The sequence below is a fragment of the Lynx canadensis genome, chromosome C1 (assembly GCF_007474595.2).
Source record: "Lynx canadensis isolate LIC74 chromosome C1, mLynCan4.pri.v2, whole genome shotgun sequence".
Classification (NCBI taxonomy): domain Eukaryota; kingdom Metazoa; phylum Chordata; class Mammalia; order Carnivora; family Felidae; genus Lynx; species Lynx canadensis.
Window position 1 is genome coordinate 212,890,634 of NC_044310.1, and position 24,549 is coordinate 212,915,182.

Consider the following 24,549-nt stretch of genomic DNA (forward strand, 5'->3'; position numbering starts at 1 on the left):
GCACCTGGGTGGCTCAGTCGGTTAAGGGTCTGACTTTGGCTCAGGTCATGATCTCATGGTTCCTGGATTCGAGCCCCACATCGGGCTCTGTGCTGACAGCTCGGAGCTTGGAACGTGCTTTGGATTCTGTGTCTCCTCTTTCTGCCCCTCCCCTGCTCACGCGCTCGCCCTGTCTCTCTCTCTCTCTCTCTCTCTCTCTCTCTCTCTCTCTCTCTCTCTCAAAAATAAATAAAATATTGAATGAACGAATGCAAGACTCTTTTGCTACATAGGCAGGAGATGAGAATGGAACAGGCAAGTGGGTGGGGCATCTTCAGAGGTGGAAGCCACGGCCGGGAACCCAGCCCTGCAGTGTTGGGACTTTCCCACAGACACAACCACGCAGGCATGTGATGGTCAGCAAGGACATTCACAGAACTTGGCGAACCGAAACCAAGCGTGAATGCAGAGCGATTTACAGCCCCTCTCCCAGGTGAAGTAAATGCTTATGCGATCTTAGGTTGAGGATGGTGAAGGTTTTTAAACAGCAACAAAAACCAAGGCACAGAACGTCTGGGACTCCCAGCTTAACCGTGCCGCTTGGTGGGGCACAAAGGGCAGAGCTCTCAGACCAACCAGTAACCCGGTAACCCAGGGTAATGGCATCTGGAAATGGCGTCATTTTACCCTAGCGTGCAGTTCTAAATCTCCTTCACGTATCTTCACTATCCTTTTACCAGGAGGACATCTTTGAATCCAGCAGAAAAGTTCCCTGCACGTTTGTCAGTTACTTTTTGGTGGAGATATGAGTAACACGAGTACAAAGTACAGAAAGAATTCATTATATAAACGTGAAGACCCAGTGTCTTAGCTTCCTGGTGCCGGAAGGACAAATTAGTATAAAACACTGGAAGTTTATCCTCTCACAGTTCTGGAGGCCAGAAGTCCAAAATCAAGAGGCCCACACAGCCACGCCCCCTCTGAAGGCCCTGGGGGAGAGGCCCCCATGCTCCTCCAGCTTCCGGTGGCTCCAGGGGTTCCCTGGCTGGTGGCTGCACCCCTCCAGACTCCGCCTCTATCTCCACAGGGCCTTCTCCCCTTCTCTCTTTTGTGTCTCATAGGGACACTTGTCGTGAATCTAGGATAATCTAGGATGATGGCTTCATCTCGAGATCACTAACTTAATTACATCTGCAGAGACTGCTTTTTGCCAGATGTCACATTCACCACATTCACAGGTTCGTGGGGTTAGAACATGAGCGTATCTACTTGGGGCCACCTTGCAACCCTCCACACCAGGTCACCGTAGGATCTCGTCATGGAAGCAGTTTTAAAGTTAGAAAACAATGTGGGGCAGCCACTGGTTACTGGACACTCCCAGTTTTGCCGTCTCTGCCCATCAGTCTTGCTAAGCTGCCCTCAGTCCCCCGATCTTGATTTGAAATCGACAGCCCGCCAGCCTCTATGTGGGGCTCATTGATTTCAAAGAGCCGTGCCTTTGGCTCCGGTACCCACAAGGCTTTGAGTTCGTATCTCCGCAACTGCTCGTGCCCAACGAGGGAACCTGCTAAAAACAGAAGACATTTCACCAGGGACTGTGTGCCCGAAAGCATTCACGCCTCCTCTTCTGATGTACGAGGTAGACTGTAGATTTTTCAAGATCACTTGAAAGGTACTGACTTTTTGAAACATCGTATCAGAATATTATATTCAAAAAGTTTTCACCGAATTCATGCCATTTGCCTCACACATAGCAGAATGCCAAAAAGTTTAAGACCTAGCTGTCACCTTTGAGAAGTTTATGAAAGACACAGAGCAGACGAAACTGTGCTCTTGGTAGGGATGCAGGTAACAGCAAGGAGCGGCAAGTGGGGCAGCAGATACTGTCCTGCAGGACAGAACTAGCCCAGGCTCTCTCAAAGCCCCAGACCCTCAATGTGGCTTAACGATAGAGCCTAGGACCCTCCTCAGGCCTCCTTACCATAATCCCAGGAACCGGGTATGGGACACACCAATGATTTAGAAACTACTGGCTTGGGGGTGAGGGTGGAGGTATGGCAGGGGCAGCCCATCGGTATTGGGGGATGGAAGGAAACCATTCCCAGGATTCCTGGACCCAGTGGCTCACCCCTGCTAGGCATTTGGAGCCACGCCCTTCCCAGAAGGGTCCCGCTGCCATCCTGACCCTCCCGAGTGCAAGCAAACAGCTCCTGTGCACAGCAGAGCCCAGGCCACAAGCAGTGCCGCCAACCACTGAGAACTCAGAAAGCTGGGACGAGAGAACAAGTCACTTCCTAAGCTTGCCTGAGCGTGGCCATGGTCACGAGAAATGTGCTGCTTACTCGTAATTCTGGTAGAAAGCAGCACGCCTTGTTTCTTTAGGCCGTGACTGTCAGCAGGTCAAGACTGATGATTTGCCAACTTCTCCTTGCTTATTTCTGAATTTTTTTTTTTTTTTTTGTATCATCCATACTATGCTGAACAATCATTTAATCCTTCCTGAAAGAATGCCCTGATCTAAATAGCTTTGTCACCTCGGTTAAAAGGGGTGTGGATACGTGTCACAGAATCTCAGCTTTTTGTTTTTATTTCACAGTTTAAACCTATTATTAATTACCTTTAACAACAGTAATGGGCACGTCTTAAATCAGTTCAGCGCACGTCATGAGCCAAGCCCTGTGCAGACCACTTCGTACATCTGACTCCATTTAATTTGGTCCACAAACTACGGGGGAAATCCTGCTTGTGTCGCATTTTCTAGACAGGAGAGCTGAGGCTGAGAAAGGGTAAGGGACACTCTCAGGTTTATTTGAAGCTGCTTGCCCTTGCCCTTTCCCACTAAGCTGTGCCACCTTCTGGAAGAGCTGTCGATTTTCCAGTGAATTGCCTGCTGCGTCTGAAAATTCAGAGAACTCCAGCTATGGCATATTCACAGTTTTCTGTCTGGTCTAAGTTCCCTGCATAAACTCATTTTGCGAGGGATGCCTGCTGTAAAAGCTGATCACTCCCTTCCCACCGTTTCCTCCCTCTGTCAAACGGAGACCCAAATTCGTTTAGTTTTCCAGAGATTGCCTGAAGGACGGGGTAGCCCTGCCTCCAAAGAATGTGTGTATGGAGGCGGGCCTGGGAATCCGCATCTTTATTACTGCCACCCCCCACCCCGCCCCAGTGGTCCTGAAGCCCGAGTCTGGGCCACGGAAACTTTGCCACTTGGGCGGCGGGCGCAGCTGGCCAGGGTGCAGGGCCGAGCCTGTCGGAGACAGGGCAGGGCCCCGGGCCCCTGCCGTCCCACTGCCCGCCGTGGAAGCACACGGAAGGGCCTCGGTTTGCGGTTTTTGCTTTTAGATTTCTTTTTTCAAATGTGTCTCCACTTTGGAGCTTATTCTGATCACTTTCCAGTTATTCCTGCCCTGCCTGCCTGATAGTTGAAGTCTCAGTGCTCTCTACACATTGGGAGATGAGTTGGAACCAAAAGTCCATATTCTTGTGTGTGAAAACACAACCAAACAAGCAGGCGAGAAAATCCCAAGCCGCAAATATTCCAAATCCATTTCTTTTTCAGTTTGTTTCTTGTATCTTTTTTTAAGTTTGTTTGTTTTTAACTAATCCCTGTACCAAATGTGGGGCCTGAACTCACAACCCCAAGATTAAGAGTCGCATGCTTCTGCTACTGAGCCAGCCAGGTGCCCTGTGTATGCTTCCTTCTAATTATAAAAGAAATAGGGACGCCTGGATGGCTCAGTTGAGGCTCCGACTTCAGCTCAGGTCACGATCTCGCGGTTCGTGAGTTCAAGCCCCACATCGGGCTCGCTGCTGTCGGCACACAGCCTGCTTCGGATCCTTTGTCCCTCTCTCTTCCCCTTCCCTGCTTGTACTCTCTCAAAAATAAATAACACGTTAAAAAGAATAAATTAAAAACATTAAAAAAAAAAAAAAGATGGGGGGTGGGAGGGAGGGGAGGATGGGTGATGGGCATTGAGAAGGGCACCTGTTGGGATGAGCACTGGGTGTTATATGGAAACCAATTTGACAATAAATTTCATATTAAAAAAAAAAGTCCCTCTAAAGCCTTTTCCAAAATAAAAAATAAATAAAATAAAACAATAAAAAAGAAAGAAATACATGCTTATTATGGGAAAGTCCAAATAAACAGTCTAAACAACCATAATAAAACTCCACCCACCCAGAGCTAATACCACTGTTCCTTCTGTTATTCTTCCATTTCTCTCTGCACCTTCTCTTTCCTTTATTAGTTAGGACTGGCCCAGCTGCCAAACGCGGAGAATCTATCCATCCCGCTGATAATACTGAAGGATGTGGACTCCAGGCTCTTTGCATGTCTTTCTACACTCTGCCTGTCAGTATGAAGGGAAGACCCAGGTTTTGTGGGACCTCTGGTTTACAGGGCTTGGGAAGGCTTCTTTCAATAAAGGAATACAGAGTTAGTTATGAAGTGGATACTTAATCCGAATGGGAATGAAAAAATAAATCACAGTAAAATTCAAATTTTAAGAATTGACAGAAAAGTGATGTTTTTATTAATTAGCTGCCTTGCATACCTTATAGGGGTTTTTGTTTGTTGGTTTTTGTTCTATGCCTTTTAATTGCCTCTACCTATATAATAATGAGTCTGTAATGTTTTCCACGGAGAGAAAAGGAAATTTGTCCTTCCTGTAACATATTTGATCAAATTTTGTTTCTCATTATTGATAGACTGGAAAAATCTTTTGGCCTCACATTTAGTTTTTGGTAATGCTGTTGTATACATTTTTAGGATTGTCGCTGAATTTGAGAACTCCCTCCTCAAATGTCTTCCACAAATAAGCTGTAAGATTTGGGGATATTTCAAGTTTTCTTGCACACTGATTATTCATAAATACTCTGACAACGCAGGGAATTTCCAGAAGCCATTCCTACCCCAGGACAGCTAGCGAAGGTTTGACTGTGCACCATGATCGGGAATCATATGAATCTATTCGAAACCTGAATTAAATGTCATCGAGACTCAGCGCGCCCTTAGCTAAGTCCCAAATTGTCCCCCCTTAGCTAAATCCCAACACCACGCCACCAACGTGAAGGGAAGTATGACAAGGGAAGTCAGAGGAGGAAGAAACAGCAGAAGGGAAGTCAGAGTAGAAAGAAACAGCAGTATTAAGTGCTTGCAGTTAAAATATCCTACTTTTGCAAATGTTACAAAAACATTGGACCATGTGAACACATTGCTAGGGCTTCTTCTGGGTCTTGAAGCTTCAGTTTCATCCACTCCATGGTAGTTCTGCCTCAGTGAGGGAGCCCCTCATTCACACGCTTGTGGCCTCTTGGTCACGAGATGGCAGAGGGAGCTCCCGGCACAAACCCATGATAAAGTCAGGAAGAAGGCCCGACAGGCAGACCAGCCAAATCTGCCCCTTCTATGGTGCTCCTTCCCAGGGTTCCAGCTGGCGACCTCCACTGGATTCTTACTGGTCAGAACTGGGTCACGTGACCCCTAGCTGCAAGGGAGTCTGCAAAAGGGGGTATGTTTTTATTTAAAAAAAAAATTTTTTTTTGATGTTCATTTATTTTTGAGAGAAAGAGTGTGAATGAGGGGAGAGTCAGAGAGAGAGGGAGACACAGAATCGGAAGCAGGCTCCAGGCTCTGAGCTGTCAGCACAGAGCTTGACACGGGGCTCCGACTCACAAACCGCGAGATCGTGACCTGAGCCGGAGTCGGGCACTCGACCGACTGAGCCACCCAGGCGCCCCAGGGGGGAGTATTTTTAAGTAGAGCATTTGCGTGCCAGTAGAATCAGAGTACTGTTGGTCAGGAGAGAATGAATATTGGGTGGACCGCAAAGAGTGTCTACTTCAGCCTCCATGTCATCTTCTGCGCGGTGGGTGGATTGATGGGTGGATAGAGAGAGAGAGGGAACTTGCGTTTCCTTACAAAAATTCGTACTGCTTTATTAACGTGTCACAACTTACGTGGTTCGCCGATTCTCGAAAATTAGTCAATGGGAAATAACATTTTTTACCTCGATTGACATGTGTTGACCATCTTTTGCTATTAGATAAATTACATTCGGCTAAATCATATGCGGCATTTTTTTATTGTGGTTCAATAAGCTGCATTTTTTTAGGAGCAGAACCTTCTTTCAAGTGAAATCTCCATCTGTCACACAGATGAAGGCTGAGTCCTCTGGACGAATAAGGTGGCTGCCAGGGACCCGTTCCATTCTCTCTCCCAACAGCCGCCGGAGCATTTCTGCAGAACTCGGTATCGTCCACAGGTTGTTGGACTAGGTATCGTTTCAGATCTTCCCGGCCTAAAAGGGCCGCACTGAAAGTGAGGGGCCCAGAGAGGGGCCTGGGGACCTGTGGGCTACCGGGTGGCTCACGCTACAAGCACAGCACGTTGTCGGGTGAGAAGGAAACAGACCCTTCTGCAAGGCAGCTGCTCTGACTCGCTGGGTCCTGCACACTTAGCCCTCTTGCCCAAGGGCCTTTCCTCGGGCATTTGAGTAACAGCCCAGACAGTTCTGGCCCACAGGCCAGACTCCGTTTCTTCATCCCCTGGAAACCAAGACAGATACCATCCACCTCAAGTTATTTCTTAGGCCCGTGTGCCTTTGAAGAGATGGTATGGCTGGGGAGCCTGGCTGGCGCAGTCCATAGAGCGAGCGCCTCTTGATCTCAGGGTTGTGAGTTTGAGGCCCCCTGTTGGGTGTAGAGATTACTTGAAAATAAAATCTTTAAAAAAAAGGGTGGGGGGAGATGGTATGGCCGACGGTTTTCCAAAGGCTGAAACACTCTCCAACGTACGTGATACGTTCCCTCTCCTCTAGGAAGGAGTTGGGAGGGTGAGCCCAGAAGGACCGTGGAGTGGAGGGGCAGGGGAGGGTGGGGCTGGAAGGCACCTATTCACCGTCTCCCCTTTTCCAGTAGCTAAGGACTTCACCTTCTGAGCCTTCTTTGGAAAGACCCAGGCGTTCTGTCGAGAAGTATGGAGAGGGAAAGAGAAACACGAGTGTTCCTGGGGTGCCTTTGAGAATCGGACCTGAGGGGCCTGCTTCCCTGATGGGTCGTGCAGCCTGTAAAGTTACCCCGCATACTAGGTGGGGCAGCACGACCGTGAGCCGAAGGGAAGTCCGAGTAAAAGCAGCCGGCGGAGTGAAGTGATTGTGGTTAAAATAGCCTCTTTTTGCAGATCACACAGGAGATACAAAGGGTACTGCCTGCTAGTTCTTACTTGGAAAGCTCAATTATGTTCCGTTTCCGGGGTGCCTGGTGGCTCAGGTCATGATCTCGCGGTTTGTGAGTTCGAGCCCCACATCAGGCTCTGTGCTGACAGCTCGGAGCCTGGAGCCTGCTTCCGATTCTGTGTCTCCCTCTCTCTGCCCCTCCCCCACTTATACTTGCTCTCTCTCTCTCTCTCTCTCTCTCTGTCTCTCAAAAATAAACATTTAAAAAAAACTAATTATGTTCCATTTCCTCCCCAGAAGCTCACACTTTCTCTTTCCTCTTGTCCTGCTCCCCTTCACACTCCCACCTGTCCGCCCCTATCTTCACCAGCCCAGGTGCGGCCCACCCTGCCCACCCTCCCTCGCTGGTGCTGGTCCCACAGCACAGTGAGGCCCTTTTTTTCTCCCTACCTCAAACACTAGATAGACCCTAATAACTTCTCAGCAAAAATCAAGAAATCAAAGATGTAATTCCAATTTTTAAAAAAGTGTCTGCTTTGTTGTTGTTGTTGTTTTTACTTTTTATTTTCAAATAATTCTAGGTTCACAGGAATTTGAAAAAGTGTAGAGAGGTCCCATGTGCCCTTCCCCCCAGTTTTCCCAGGGATCCCATCTTATAGGACTGTAGCACCATATCATGCGGGCAATCCACACTGGCACAATCCACAGACTTTATTCAGATTTCACTAGCTTTACAGTAATTTCTCTTTTAAACAAATTTTCTGAAGTGTTAATATAATCATATTAGAGAACACTTGGAAAATAAAGAGGAGAAAAATTCCTCTTGGTTCTACTATCCTATCTATCACTGTATTCATTTTCGTGTATATTTCCTTCCAGCCTTTTGTGTAATTTTAGCATAATTGAAGGCATCATTTATGTACAGCTTTATAATCTTCTAGTAAATGTTTTAAATAAGCATATTTTTCATAACCTAGTCTTTATCATTGTAAAGGGCCACTTACTATTTCGGATGAATATGTTGTATTTCACTTAATTCTTCCCCTATTACTGGACACCTAGATTATTCCAGTTTTACTCTATGACAGTTTTGTAGCAAACAACTTTGTTTATTTGATGTTTCCCGTATTTGGGGTTCTTCCACTAGGGTTTACACCCAAAGATGTGAACATCGTTACGACTACTTAAAACACCAAATTACTTCCCAAAGTAATTGAACATGACTCAGCTTTCCCTGCCACTAAGGCTTTTGATTCCTGCCAGCAGCGGGTGGGATCCTTTCTTTAATTGTCACTCATTTAAGAGTTGAAAAATGATACTTTTTTGTGTGAAATTGTATTTCTAATTACTTGTAAAGTTGATCATTATTTTTCCTTCCTTTACTGGCGATCTATTCTATTTTGTGACTTGACTATTTGAATTCTTTGATCACTAATGGACTGTTTCACCTACCGATTTGTACGAGCTACTTACCTAATGAAAGTCTTAACCTTTCATCTGTTAAATATGTGCAAATATTTCTTCCCAGTGTGTTGTTTACCCGTTCATTTGGCTTATCTCTAATATATAGGTGGAAAGGTGACTTTTTTTTAATTAAAAAAAAAATTTTTAAGGGCACCTGGCTCGGTCAGTTAAGCGTCCAACTTCGGCTCAGGTCAGGATCTCACGGTTTGTGGGTTTGAACCCCACATCAGGCTCTGTGCTGACAGCTCAGAGCCTGGAACTTGCTTTGGATTCTGTGTCCCCCTCTCTCACTACCCCTCCCCCACTTGTGTGCTCTATCTCTCTATTGCTCTCTCTCTCAAAAATAAAACATTAAAAAAAAATTGTTTTAAAGCTTTTTCATTTCTTGAGAGAGAGAGTGTGAGCAGGGGAGGGGCAGAGAGAGAGGGGGAGACAGAATCCCAAGCCGGCTCCACACTATGAGCGCAAAGCCCAACACGAACCATGAGATTATGACCTGAGCCAGGATCAAGAATTGGACATTTAATGGACTGAGCCACCCAGGCACCACTGGAAAGTTTACCTTTTTATGAAACCAAATCTGCCCATCTTTTTTTTCTTCTCACTTTCAACACTCAGTCTTCCCAGAGATGTAATTGTTACTGTATTCAACTGTTTTCTTCCCTTTTCCATGGTCTGGTTTTTTTTTTTTTTTTTAATTTATACTGCTAAATGGCATAATACGCAAACCTAAAGGAATTTTTCCCCAAATTTCTGTGTATCTGAATACTGTGTGATCCTTCTTCACTTATTTGCAAAGCCTCTTACTCCTATAGGTTACTTTATTGCGTGTAGTATCTGCTACCTCTGGGTCAGCTTTCAAGTAGGCGATTTCTCCAGCCCATCTCCCCTTTCCTTCCACCAGATCATGACCAACACGGGGAAGATGAGGCGGAAGGGCCTGGCCGGTGTGCAGCGCAGTGCCGACGAGCCCCTGTGCCGGCCCGTCACCCCTGGCGGCCACAGGACGGGGTACCCAGTGTAAGTCCGGGCTAAAGGAGGCGGGGGTTTCTTAAGCTTTGTTTTACCTGCAGTGTAAGATGTGTGTATTGAAAAATCCGAAATAAAACGTTCACGTTGGAAAGCATTTATCTCTTCATTATTTATCTCTTGGGAATTTTTGAGGGGAAAGATGTTGTCTCCTTCACTTGAGGTTTCTTCTTCCAGAAAATGAAGTGGTAGGATTGCAGGACCTCCAGGCACTTTGCCCTGAAGAAGCCAAGTGTTGGCCAAATGTAATTTCAAAGGAAAGGACCAGAAGGAGCAGTGGGTCCACCCAGATGCGCGACTCTGGTCCTTCTTTTCTCAGCCGCCACCCCAGGCCTGTTGTTCTTTTGTTCTTTTGTTCGGGTGGAGCATCACAGGTTCAGACACCAAATCAACTTGGCTTAAATAAACACACTCACTTTTTAAAGCAACCCTATGTGTGTTTAGCGGCCCAGCTTTCTTCATTCTTCAGAGCCTTGCTCCTACCCCGTTTATGTCAACAAAACTACAGCCTCTGATCTCCCTGGGAACCCTGTGGGCTCTGGGGGAACCCCAGCCCAAGCAGTCCAGCTGTCTAGAGAAACAGGTGCAGAGAAACAGGTACAAACCAGGGGGTTACAGAGAGCAGGCAGAAAACTGGCACTTCTTGATTCCTTCGACAAACACCGGCCATAAAATAGTTCAAGGGAACATGACACATTTTACTTAGTTATTCCCTGTAGCTGGGCAGTTTGGCTGTTTCCAGTTTTACTCTGTAGTAATTTGTAACTAACCACCAGGCCCTGGGGATGCAGCCACAGGCACAGTGCGGAAAGGCCTGCCCTCTCGGAGCTCCGCGGTGGATGCTGGCATGCCGGAGCCCCGCAGCCAGACCCCGCTCGTGCGGGACTCAGCCTAGAATTTCCAGGCCCACCGTGTGGATCGGTGATCGTGTGATTTGATCTCAAAACTAGCCGCCATGCGCTTCACGTTTCAGGGTTATTTTAAGTTACTAGCACCATGGTTTTTTTTTCTTAAACTTACTATCAGTATTTTTTAACTCAGCTTCCAACTATTAACGTATCGCCACCTTGACATCTTCTCTCGGGCTCCTTCCGTGTGCATAGTATATAACTTACACACGCATACTCGCTTGGCTGAACTGTTTGAAAGAAGGCTGCCGACTTGCAACACGTCCCCTGAGAATAAGAGCATCCCTGTGCTTAACCACATTATCTATCACACCTAAGAAAGCCCACATTCGCATGATATCGTGTAGTGTATCAGTATTCCCTGATTGTCCCAAGAATGTCATTGATATCTATCTAACAGCTTTGGTGTTTGCTTTTTGGATCTGGAATACAGCCAAGTGTCAGCTACTAGTAAATCTGGCTTATAATATATTTTTGAACGGAAGTGGTGGTGGGAACTAAGAAAATTTCATCGTGCTTTTAACGTGGGAGAGAGGACACCAAATGATCATCTTTAAAATTTGTAAGATTATCTTTGGGGCACCTGGGTGTCTCCGTCGGTTGAGCATCCGACTCTTGATTTCAGCTCAAGGTTGTGATCCCGGGGTCCCAATGTACACAATCCCGATGTACTGGGTCCGTCGGTGGTGGCAGATGCAGGGTGCTCCCTCCGGTGAACTCTCAGGATCTGTAGTCAAAGATTACGTGACTCCGTTCAGCCAGTCGGCTCTGATAACCTAGTATGGCGAAGAGCGTACGTCGAGAATCTCGGTGATCTTGGGGACCCTTGACAATATGTATTGCACGCTTTGGGGATACGCTCCCCAAATATGTATGTACATATACATATACGCTCCCCAAATATATATGTACATATACAATATGTATTGCACACTCTGGGGTCAGTAATCGCACTGCTAGGATTTTATGCTGAGAAGGAATCAGCTATTCACAGCTCTGTGTACCAGGTATTTATTGCAGTGTTATTCATGAGGAAAAAATCTAAATGCCCAAAGCGGGAGGCTGTTTACATAAATTATATATCCACACAAAATGGTATTGAAAATAATGTTTTAGCAGAATATTTAATACATGGGGAGAGCCTCACAATATATTGCTAAGTGAAAAAGCAAATCATAAAACTGAGTGGATCCAGCCTGCCAGCCACTTACAGTGATCACAGGTTGTATTTTTTAAAGTATGTATTTGCAATTTGTTTTTATTCATTTTGAGAAAGAGTGTGTGCGTGCGCACACACACACACACACACACACACACACGCACAAGTGGGGCTGAGGCGGAGAGAGAGAAAAAATCCCAAGCGACGCAGAGCTCAATCTCCCGAACCGTGAGATCATGACCTGAGCCAAAATCAAGAGTTGGCCCCGACTGAGCCACCCAGGTGCCCCTATCTTTGAATTTAAGATATCAAATGTTAATAGTGGTTGCGTCTAGGTACTGGGAGGGCAAACCATGATTAACTGCTTTTTAATCAAGAAAAGAAAGACTGAAAACAAAAAGACAGTCACCCTGCACAATTCAAGACCCTCTGTCACCCCAGCATCAGATGTGTGCCCCCCAGCCCTCCCTCAGCACCCCCGCCCCCAGCCTCACCCCTCCATGGATTATGGATCCCTCTCCTCCTGTCACTGTCCAGACTCAGCGTCACCATTTAACACCTCCTTTGCTCCACCTTCAACCTCCCTTTTGCTGCTTTCCTTCCCCCAGGCCTTTCTGGTCCCCAAGTGCCCTCCCCCAGGTCCTCTCTGGCTGCCTCTCCGCCCCCTCCCCTCCTTTCATAGCCCGCAGGGTCTGGCAGTGACTTCAGGTTACTGGGGCCACGGGCCTGCTGACCACATTCCTGGTCACTCACCCACCCCCACATCCCACTGCCTTGTCGGCTTGGTCCCCAAATCACCCCTCTTCCTCCTAAAATGCCCCGTTTCCGGTCCCCACCCATCCTGCTTGTGCTGGGGTCTCCATTACATACTGCAGACACAAAATCCCATTCCATTGTAGACTTGCCCCAGCTGCTAGGTATGTCCCCGCAGCACCCTGAGTCTGCGCTTCCTAGGGGAACACCACCGTCCCCTCAGCCCCCTGCTTCAGGGAATGGCGTTAACACCCCCAAACACCTGAGCCAGCCTTCCCTCTCCCAGCCCTGGCCCTTCCCCTCTACCCTCCTGAGCCATCTCTTCCCCCCCAGTGGTTCTCCCTGCCACGGTCCACCGTCCGTCACCCCAGAATGAGGTTTCTAGCACGTCATCATGGGATGTCATTTCTGTGACTCCTGTGTCCCTTAGGGATCAAATCTAATCAAACCCTGGCTGACAGGGTCCTTCTCGGTTGACCCCCCACCTTGACCCTGGGCCTTGAAGCTCTTCCCCAGGACACCCTGTCCCCTCCAGCCTGCATTTTTTTTCACTTTGGTGGTGCCTTAAATATTTCTGTAACAATGCAGCATAAGTATATACTTTTTTTTTTTTTTTCTTCTTTTGCCTCTCCATCTGCCTCCTGGTGTTACTTCCCCGGTGGAAAAATTTCCCCCCTTTGGCCCCAGGCAGTCCTGACTCAGAGTTCATGACTGGCTGAATGCCACACACACACACACACACACACACACACACACAGCCTTTCCTGCCCCTCCGGGCGGCTTAACGTCTACTTCTCTTTGCTACTGGAACTGACATTCGAGAACAGCCATCTCACAGGGCCCACCCCTAGGAAAAGCACCCTGTACTTGCCATGGTGTGCCTCCCACCAAGCCCTTGCTGGGCAGGTGGCTAGCGGCTCCTTGTTGAGGACCGTGCCCACCTGGAGAGCCTCCCCTGGGATCTGTTGTCAAGTCTGAACGGAGAGCCGGCCTACTTCCCACCACCTCTCTGGCGGGGGGATCCCTGGCTCCCACGCCTGGCTGGGGGTCCCGCACGATGAGGCACCCGACAGGTGTCTGCCGGGTGAATGCGTCTGCCTGGGCCGGCTCCACCGCCCCGGGTGCCGTCAGGCGATGTAGGCACACTTAAGTGTTGACATAGAGCGAGCTCTCCCCGGTCCCGGGCCTGTCCAGCTCTTGTCATGGCTGACGTGACACATCATGTCTCTTCTGATGGCATTCGTCCGTTTGCTAATCTGCTTCATCCTCTGAGGAAAAACCAGAAGCCGGGTGCCTTCAACGGTTTGGTTGAAATGCCGTGCTCCCACGTCCCCCAAAGCCAAAAGATGCAACTGTGTGTCGGACAGATACTATCTATCACCGTGCATTTATAGGAGCTAAGAGGGTACATCCTAGTTTCTGCCAACACCTTAAAAAAAACCTCACATCTGCTTAACTATGTGTTAAGCATATCATACCTGATAGCTATCATATGTATTAGATATCCATTTAACAAAAGAACTTCGGGGGCTCCCGCTCCCTGTCTTTGTTTCTGGCGTCTCACGGTAGGCAGCAAATTCCTCCTGGCTACCCGTATTTACTGCCGTGTTTCATTCTTCCCTCCAGGCCGGAAGACCATCCCGTTCCTCCCCAGATGGCCCAACGTGCGGGAAACGGTGGCCTCCCGTCCCTGACAAGCGCCCCCCGTCCGGTGCACCAGGGGGGTGAGGCTGGTGCTTCGGGGCCTTCACGTAAGAACGGAACGCCGGTGGCGTGGGGACCGGGCAGCAGCAGCCACACACCCGGAGAGGCCTCGTGCTCACACCCTGGTCTCGGCCACTGCCCCGCGTTCCCGAGGCCCGCTGACCCGCAGCCACGCGGCCACACCTGCCCGTGGCCTGTTCCTCCAGACCCCCTTCTATCGCAGAATAGTGAGCACTGCCCACGTCTGCAAGCGAGTAGCGCACTTGTGCTGGGGAAAGCTGCGTTTGATGTGAGCTTTCCGAGTAGTCACGTCTCAGAAGGCGATGTCGATTTATGACCGAGGCTTTGGCACCTCAGACTTTGGACGAGGCGCGCGGCCGCGTGTTCGAAGGCTGGCCTGAGACAGAAATGTGTGAGCAGGGGCACACGCGTGGATAAAAAGTATTTTTTTTTAGATGCCAGAAAAAATATATATGCTTTGAATAATCGAATATGTACGAAAGGTTTTGTTTTGTTTTGTTTTTTTAATTTTCAAGAGGAAATTAAAAGGATATGAGCAGGCCAGATAAGACTGTAATCTCCATTCAAACGGGAAAAACAACAGAGGAGCAGGTCAGATTCCAGTATGAGAAACATCTGAGAACTTTTATAATCTGCTCACAATTGGATTCGAACGCTGCTAAGCCCCGGTTCAGAGCGGTAGGCTGGTCACAGAGCCGGAGGAGAGCCAGGTTGTTGGAGAGTCTGGGGGAGGGTCTCCTGGTTAGGGACAGTTTTAGAGGTTTTACCACCTTAGGTCATGTGTTATTTCACATGTTTTGTTAGAGCTGTAAACGTTAATATGCCCTCGCTGAAAGCTGATTAGCTCCACCATTTGTCCAGAGATTTCTGTGCCAGGGTGGAGGTTTGAGGTGGTCTAACCACTTTTGCCAATTTCACCTAATGCCCTTTGAGGTAAAAACGATTTCAAGTTCAGCCTGGACTTCTGAAAAGTTGCATTTAGGGCCGTTTATTTATCAGGTACATCCTTGTTTTACCGAAGTGACCACCAGGGTGGCCCTCTGTCTTGCACTGATTATCAGTATGGTCCTGGATTTTGGAAGGATTTAGCATGTGTTCCGTGTAGGATAGAGGCGTTCGAGGCCGCCGTGGATGGAGTAGCTGTGTGGCCGCTGGTGATACTGCTGGAGATGTTGATGTCATTGTGATTTTCAAACACCATTGCTTTTAGCCCTGACAAAGTCGAGGCCCTGGCAAATCCCGGTTCCTCACATGAAAACAGTGGGCAGCCACCAGGGGACCCAGCCTGGGTGATCAGCACGGTCCCCAGTGCCTCCCCCCTGGGGAGGCGGCAGCCCCTCCACATGGGGCCACCTGGAGCCAGGACAGCCGCTTGGCCGGAGTTAGCTCCGATCGCTGAGACCATGTCCCCCATGTTCCACGTGCCCCCTTCTCCTACCTGCTCCTCTCTGCTTAGGCCTGGCTGGGACCCAGGACCCCCACCCTACTCATCAACTCCCCTCCCGCCTCAGTGGGCTCCAGAAATAACCACCCTCACTCCATGGGCCAGAAACCGGCCACAGGAACCATTCTCCCCTGCCCTGCGCGGCCTGCTGTCAGCCTCAGGGCAGCACCCCTAAATCTCTCTTACAATCCTTTTCCTTGACCGAGGGTCTCCCGTGGGAAGCCAAGCCTCCGCGGGGTTAGTGGCTCTCCCTGGGTCATTTAGGAAGCCTTTAGGGAGCATTTGTGGTGTAGATTCTGTTCTTCCTTCTGCCGTCTTCCGGGCTTGCCCAGCTGCAGCCACCCCAGGACCGATGTCCCGGGACCACTGGTCCGCTCCCTCGGTTGGTCTTGTCGCCACCGTCCCTCCCTCTTCTCACCCAGCCTCTGTGTGAGGACGACTGGCAAGCAGCCTTGGGTTTATGTGCTTAGAATGCACATAACCAGGGGCCCCTGGGTGGCTCAGTCAGATAAGCATCTGACTCTGATCTCAGTGCAGGTCTTGATCTCAGGGTTGTGAGTTCAAGCCCCATGTTGGGCTCCACACTGAGCGAGCATGAAGTCTGCTTAAGTAAAAACAAAAACAAAAGCCAAAAGCAAGACGCACATAAGCAGTGTTGAGACTGGTTCTGAGGCTGCATCTGGGCCAGCAGATCAGAGGGCTAGAGAGGGAGACAACACTGGTGGGCTGGGTGGCCACCCTGGCCCTCGTCGTCTTCTGTGTAACTCCTTTCCTGTCAGAAGCCTGATTTGACTTCCTCTGGACCCCTCCGTCCATATAGTCCTGCTTCTCCGGCCCTTTCTCCTGCTTCCGTGCTCTGGCTCACTTTGTCCACCGCCCCCACCCCCCGACGCCCCCAGCCCGATCTGGCCTCGCCCAGCTACTCCTCAGAGGCCCCTCACACATGACTTGCTGCTAAGCCTGGCCTCCTGGCCTTCACTCATACTGGGAATTCATGCCACACCTCAGACCCAGCGGGAACCCACCACGGTGGCCTCGAGTGCGTTAGCCCAGGAAGCCCCTTCACACCTCTGCATTCAGTCGATGCTAAAGGTGAAAACTCATGATGGGGAACCTGTGGAATCCTCCAACCGCTTGATCAGCTGACCGCAGGGCCAGAAAGTACATTCTTTTTAGGCAAAGGGACTGGCTCCACAGAGCCAACAGGAAATAGTTCCCAAAGGAAAAAGCCAAGAATGTGACTTAGAATTTTGTTATGACATCGGCCTGGGGGGAATTTATTCTCATTCCCCCTCAACCAAGGCTATCTCAGATATCAAAGTCACATACCTTGTCAGTGGCCTCAAGTGAGAATGCCCAGCCTGGTCTGAAACGGATCCACAGGCGGGAAAACAGTACTTCATCCCAGGAAGCCTCTGGTGCGCGCACACAGCTGCTGGTGTCCCCCAGTCCCCAGCTTGCAGTGGATCTGTCCTTCTGTGGTGGGAGCTCTGAACGCCTACGTGGTGACATTCAGTGGAGGGAGTGGGAAGGGGTGTAGGGGATGACTACTATTTGGTGACAGGACCAAAAAGACCTCAGAGGGTCTCAGGACAGCTCAGCTTAGTTCCTCCTCCCTCCTGCCAGGGGGCTTTCCCACCCACCCCCCAACCTGTCCCTCCACCCACTCCCACCTGGGAAAGCTCCTGATCCTGGAGGACTACCCACCCACCCTTGGGCGCCATGTTGGTGGCACCATTAACTGGGATGGGATTTTCTGTGTAGCCCAGCACACAGCTGTATGTGGTTCCACTCAATTATTTCTTCATACACCTAAATTCTGTGTCCCGGGCTATATTATAAGCTTGTAGAGCAGAGAGCACAGACAGGCCAGTTGTCCACTGGAGAACAGATCAGAGAAGGCTGAATTTCCAGGTCCAGTCCCAGCTTTAAGTGGAGACTGTCCTGGTGGGCTGTAAATAATGCCACCCATTGGGCTCCACACCAGAAACAGATTCCCTGTTTGGGTCAAAAGATAGTTACCTGGAAGTCAAAGCTGTGTCCCTTGCTATGCGTTTGAGGAAACCTGCAAAGAAGATTGTTTATATTGAAGATAAAGTAGAGGCCACGTTGCAAAGGTACCAGGGACATTTTTAAACGAAAGGGCTTGGGGCTCCTGGGTGGCTCAGTCGGTTAAGCATCCAGCTCTTGATCTCGGCTCAGGTCATGATCTCACAGTTCGTGAGTTCGGCCTCCACCTGGGGCTCCGTGCTGATGGCGCAGAGGCTGCTTGGGATTCTGTTTTTCCTTCTCTCTGCCCCTCCCCCACTTGTGTGTGCTCACTTTCGCTCGCTCTCTCTGTGTCTCTCTCAAAATGGATAAAATTTTAAATGAAAGGGCCGGAAGGAGCTTGGACTAAGGACATAAATCTGGACTCTGTCACAGAATTGCTTTGACGGTGGCGTGAAGCCCTTTGGCTGTAGAACAAGAAGAAAAGTGGGGCCGGAGAAGAAGGGGTTCATATCATTTGAAACACAGAATAGGTCCCTCCCCGGGCCCTCAGGAGAGCTCCCTGGCAGTGTCGTCTGGGACTTCTCGGTCATTTCCCTGTGAAGGTCTCCGGGGTGACCCGGGTGGCCTGCTCCTGGTCCATGATGTCAGCACGAACACTGCTGGCTGCGAATCAGGGCAGTGCCTGCCCCTGTGGGTGGACTGGGGGATTCGGGCCTGAAGGGTCCTGGGGTAGCTCAGGGGGAAGAGGGCCCCACCTCTGGGGTTGCCGAATCCGGCAAATAAAAGTACGGGACGCCCAGCTGAATTGGAATTTCAGACAAAGAACAAATAGTTTTTTACCGTGCCTCCATGCTCCTCTGCATTGGCACCAAGCAGCGACCGAGGGAGACAGTTCCACGTTTGTCGGCTTTTCCCTGAGAGGCAGAGGGGGGGCCAGGAGAAGCAAAGGGGCCAAAGGTCTGTGGTTCCCTGTGCTGCGTGTGTATCCAGCCAGAGCGCTCGCACTGCGCCCCCAGGTTGTAAGCGCGCCGAGCGGCCGCCTGGAGACTTCTCGGGCTGCACACAAGCGAACGAGTCCTCCCCGGTGGGCTCCAGGGAGCTGTCAGGGGCTCGCGTGGGCATGTGCTGTTCTTGGCTTTGGGGCCCAGCCCAGTAAGGAGCATCCTCAAAGAGTCCACTGAACTCTCTCTCCTCCCCAGCCTCCACGGTGGACATCAAACCGGGAGAATGGTTGCCAGCGGGACATCAGGGAGAGGTTCGTCTGCCCTCGGCGGGGGACCCCAGCCAGGCCCTAGGCGGTGGAGACACCACCAGGTAGGGACGGGGAGGTGTCCTGGGAGGGCTCCTCTGTGGTCCAGGCTCTGACTCTGACAGCACAGGAGCGTTTCACTGGGGCCCGAAGCACCCTACGGAGATACCCAGGGGCCGTGGCCACCACACCTGTTAACCTCAGAGCCCACGGGGAGGCACCTGCCACCTGAGAATTATCGGTTGTCAGACCGGAAGGAAAGGAAACTCATAAACCTACCCAAGGGACTGGTTTTAAGAACTGCAAGCTGAACGTGCTTGTGAGGATGTGTGATTTGGGGTAACTTGTGAACAGTGTCCTATCTCAGCGGTTTGCTTTTGGAGAAGATAGGATGGATGGGAGAAAGATGGAGAACGAGGTTAGTGAAATGGTTTCGCTCAGATGTCGCCTTCCTATAAAGTTTTTTTTTTTTTTTTTAATGTTTATTTTTGAGAGACAGAGAGAGAGAGAGCACAAGCAGGGGAGGGGCAGAGAGAGAGGGAGACACAGAATCCAAAGCAGGCTTCAGGCTCCGAGCTGTCAGCACAGAGCCTGACGCGGGGCTCGAACCCACGAACCGTGAGATCATGACCTGAGCCAAAGTCGGACGCTTAACCGACCGAGCCTCCCAGGTGCCCTCCGGACCTTCCTAAAATAGACACAGGATCCCACACGGAATACAAAGGTGTTTTCTCTTCCTCTGCACCAAATGAGTACAGACTGGCCTTTGCCGCGTCACTTGGGGTTCTTTAGGATGGAGAAAGTCTGGGGCTCTAGGCCCCTTCTTTCAGATCTCAAGGAGCTTGCTCAGGGAGAGGGGCCTAGCCCTGGTCTCAGCCTATCCGCCCGGCACCCCGGCTGCCCCCACCGCGTCCGCCCGGCCACGCGGTGCCCTGCAGCCTGTGTAATTTCAGGATGGAGAAGCCAGCCTTCTGCACTAAAACACTGGCCTAGAACCGTGTTTAACATGACTACACCCTTGGAGTCTCTGATTTAGAGGAACTTTGCCATGGTGACCGGTCAGGCCTTCTGTGCCCCCACCTTTCTACAGAATTGGGAAGTATTTCCACGACTGCGTCAGCAGCGGGCAGGCCTGCACCCCAGCTGTGGTCACGGCTGACCTCGGCCCGGTCTGGAGTTCCTTGAGCGGCAGAGCCTTGCGGAGCCACAGACTCCAGACCCCCGAGGCGCGAAGCCTCCCCCACGCCCTGCAGACGCTTCCCCCTGGCAGTGTAGACGGCCAGAGGAACCAGCCTGCTGGCTGCCCCCCCCATACCCAGGCCCCCGCTGCCCTTCCTGCAGGCTCCCGCAGATGGAAGCCGCACACACAGGAGTCCCCGCTGAGCTCTCGAGGCTGCAGGGACACCTGGAGCGGCCTCTGCCCCCAGAGCAGGCAGACGGCCTAGCAGAACCACGCACACGGTCTGAGAAGGCGGGCAGCGAGAGGGTGCTGCGGCCCGTCCCCCTTTCTGGGTGGGCGGCGCCCCGGCACCTTCCTTTCCCACCGCTGCGGGCGGAGATTGCGGCCAGGCACGGGGTAGAAGGGAAGTCAGGGTTTCCAGAGGCAGCAGGGCTGCATGGCGTGGAGCCAGAGGAGTTTGGGGCCTGTACTGGGGTGGGGGCCAGTCCTGTCAAAGGCTGTAAAAGATGGCAGGGGCTGGGGGCAGTGGCGGGCCTTGGGGGCCAAGCGTCTGGTCTCCTCCAGCTCAGCCCGTGACCAGCCGGGGACCCAGGCACCCACCTCCCCGATCTGGGGCCCCTCCCCTCTCTCAGAGCGGCTGAAGGCGTGCTCCCACAGGCTGGTCCACGGCTCAGGGACTCTCTGACTCTTGGCACCTCCGCGAGGTGGGGGCCCCAGAATGAGAAAGCTCAGAGGGGTAAGCCAGAGGCTGGCGGGGCCCCCTGCCGTGCCAGCACCCCTGCCCTCAGGCCCGGACCAGATCCCACATCTCAGCCAGACCAAACCTGCTCTCCTGGGGCTAGAGCCGTTTCTTCTCCCTTCCTGTAAAGGCAGAATTCATTGCTGAGACTTACCAGCGGGGATAATCCTCTCTCTCCAGAATAAGTGTTTTCTTTTTTTCTTTTTAATGTTTATTTATTTATCTTGAGAGAGAGAGAGCACGCACAAGTGGGGGGGAGGGGGAGAGAGAGAATCCCAAGCAGGCTCCATGCTGTCCGCGCAGAGCCCAACATGGGGCTCGAACCCATGCACCCTGAGATCAGGACCTGAGCTGAAATCAAGAGTCTGACGCTTAACCGACTGAGCCACCCAGGCACGCCCAGAATAAGTGTTTTCATAGTTGGCAGGGGACCCCACAGGCTCTCCTAAGAAACCTTCCCCCTGGTTACACTAAGTGGGCTGACCCAGTTGGCCCTCCAAGCTCCTCTTGGGCACAAATGCCCCGTTGGGGTTAAATCCGTGGGTGCTCCCGCCTTAACGTCAGCCATGTGAATCCTGCTCTTACTTTAAGCCCGGGGAAAGGGAGTATTCTGTCTGAGGAAGAGGAGGAAGGAAAGAGGGAGAAGGATACAGTTGGGCCACCCACCTCCCTCTCCACTGGCTATGTGACCCCTGCCAGCAACGTTCTCCCCCCACCCCTGGCCTCCACTTCACCGGCTGCCCCAGGTCTCAGCTAAGCACCCCATCCTCCTTCCTGACCCCAAAGTCCAGTCACGCAGCCGTGTTCCCTTGCACAGGGGCACAGAGCACTGCGGTCCCTTGGTCCATGGCTCTAGGGGGTCTGCCCCTGTGTTTGCACCTCGCCCGGAGCAGGCTCTCAAAATATTTGTTGGATGAATCAGCTAAAAGGGAGAGCGAGTGGCTCTCTGCATGGCTTGATGGGGGACATTTGTCCCTCTGCTTCCCCCAGCCCCTCTCTCTTACTCCTTAGAGTGAGGACAGCCCCTTGCCCAGAAGACAGGCCGCGGGGTGGGCCCCGCTTGGCTGCTGGTATCCCTGGAAAGCTCTGGAGCTGCGGTTTGGGGCAAACGGTAGATTAAACCATACTCTCATGGCTCAGCCCCAGATTGGAGGCGGTTTAAAGATCATTGAGGCTCCAGTTCCATTCTAGTGGCTTCCAGCCACTAGTCTGACCATGAAACTGGCTTCCTGGAAGCCAGGGAGTCAACGGTTCAGACCTTGTGATCCCACTGTCTCCCTCCCCCTCCCCCATGCCAAGGGGTTCCTGTTCTCTTTTCTGTCTGCTTCATAGAATCCCTAGTATTGAGTAGTTGGGGAAGATACTGTTAACCAAGCCGGCACATGGTCCATGCAGACAGGAGCCCAACTGGACCGACCGGGAGGCATTTGCCTGGACGGTGCCTCCCTGTGGCCCAATGATGGGCGGAGGGAACAGGCTCCTCAGGTCGGGACGCTCGCTCCTGCACAGATGCCCGCTACCCCCCGCCCAGGCCAAGATCCAAAGACAACGGTGTCAAAGTTCCCGTCCCACCACAGACAGGAAACGACTCTTCTGCAAGTATTATGGCTTTTAGAAAAGAAAGGAGAAAGAGATTCTGCATATGTTTACATACATGCTTTATCCCCCTCACGTGTGTCCCCAAATGTGGCATATGGGGTAGCTCATGACAGCACTACAATGCATCCAGCTAAAAGAAACTAGAAACTAGGAACCAGGAAGTCAGGGGAATGAGGACAGGAGCCCCGCGTGTCCATGTGCAGACATGGTGGGCGACCTTCTGGACCTGCCTTCATCTGCTGTGTCCTCCCCCCGTCACCCACCCCGCACCCCTCTCTGGGTTCTGTTAGCGCACAGATGAAATATCCTGAATCCTGATGGGCAGAGTCCGCTAAGGGGACCCCCCAAGCACTGTCGTTTGTGCCTTAATGGCCTCTTGAATAATTGCCTGTCTTGCAGGACACCTGCCAATTTACATATGTAGTGAGGTTTTCCTTTTCCCTCTACTACCCAGCACCATTATCCCTGCGGCAACTTACTTTTCCTAAGTCATAGGCGACTGCCGTCCTGAATTTCCTTTCCGCGTGCTTTTCCTGCTCTACCCTAATCTGGCCTCATCTCCTACCAAACCATCACCATTTCCCGGCTCTGGCTCCTCGCTGCTCAGAGTGCTCAGGTCACCGTTCAGGGGGGCTGGGGGCCTGGAGGCCAAGCTGACCTCTACCTCTGCCTCCCTCGGTGTCCTTCCCAGAGGGCCTTGATGCCATCCCCCATGCCGAGGTCGGGGACGGTGGCCAGCATCCTCAGTCAACACCACCACCCCCTGCAGCAGCCCGCGTCGTGGTTTGGGCTCTGCTGAGGGCCACCTTCTCCAATGCTGGAGAAGGAGCCAGAAGGAGCCCCTTGTCTGCGGGTGCTCTTTTCCCAAACAACAACACTACCGCGGCCAAACAAAGGTTGTGTCCTAGGGCAGAGAGGAGGGCTGGCTTTGACGGTGTATTAGTCAGGGTTTTCCAGAGAAAGAGAACCAACAGGATGTGTGTGTGGGGTGGGGGGTCAGTTATTTTAAGGAGTTGGCTCGCATGATTGCAGAGGCTTGGCAAATCCAAAATCCACAGGGTAGGCCAGCAGGCTGGAGACCCAGGGAAGAGTTGCAGTTGGAGTGCAAAGTCAGTCTGCCGGCACAGTTCCTTCCCGCTCGGGGGAGCTCAGACTGTGTCTATTTGTGCCTTCAACTGATTGGATGAGGCCCACTCCCCACTAGGGAGAGCAATCTGCTCAAAGTCTGCCTATTTAAGTGTTAATCTCACCCAAAAAAAAAAAAAACACCCGCACAGAAATATCCAGAATAATGTTTGGCCAAATATTTAGGCACCATGGCCCAGCAAAGTTGGCACATAAAGTCAACCTATACATAAGAGTTTTTTCATACACATCGCCAAATTGTTCTCCAAAGGGACAGGACCCTTTCCTGGTTGCTCTGGGGTTGGGAGGTTATATATAGACCTCTAGCCCTGTTACGCAGACCTTTCTCTCCCTTCACTTCTTGCCAACTCATCTCAGCGTCCCCCCATCCCTGCCACCTGACCTTGCCGCCCATTGGCTCTGAGGCCCAATGCAGTGAAGCTGGCCAGCCCTCCTGGGCTTCCACCGCTCACTCCTTCAAATCTGGCCTCCCTGTCCCATGACCACATGATGGACATCCCAGGTAACCCACAGCTAACCCTGTGCCAGGAAGAGCTGCCAGTGTTCGCCGAGTCATTTTTACTAGTTTCTCTTAGTCGCTCCTTCTTAAAATGTAGTAGGGCTACAGTTTTAAATGGTCAAGATGGTCATTTTTATGTTATGTATATGTTATCACAATTTAAAAATAATTAACTGCTATAACAGTACCGAAGATATCAAAATTAGAATAGCAAAGTAGGGAAAAAATCATTTGAACCAAATAATATTTTCAAAAAACAACAAACACACACCTCAGGGTACCAGGGTAGCTTAGTCAGTAGAGCGCGCGACTCGTGATCTCGGAGTCATGGGTTCAAGCCCTACGTTGGGCATAGAGCTCACTTAAAAAAAACAAAACAAAAAGTAAACCACCTCACTAAACCACATAAAAATCGTCTTTATATGTGCAAGAAAAGCATCATCAGTGTGACTCATTTCATTATTTTATCTTTGTGCTCTGGTCAAACTGCCCTACTTCTCTGT

General features: G+C 51.0%; 1 protein-coding gene across 4 annotated transcripts in view; it reads left to right on the forward strand.

Moving 5' to 3' along the window:
- Window positions 1-24,549, forward strand: part of ARMC9 (armadillo repeat containing 9) — a 151,081-nt gene that overhangs the window by 121,097 nt on the left and 5,435 nt on the right. For all 4 annotated transcript variants that reach the window (XM_030325428.1, XM_030325431.1, XM_030325430.1 and 1 more), the window contains 3 exons: window positions 9,529-9,644; window positions 14,100-14,224; window positions 18,834-18,948. In XM_030325428.1, coding sequence (XP_030181288.1) covers window positions 9,529-9,644; window positions 14,100-14,224; window positions 18,834-18,948 — 356 coding nt within the window. The remainder of the gene's footprint in view (window positions 1-9,528; window positions 9,645-14,099; window positions 14,225-18,833; window positions 18,949-24,549) is intronic.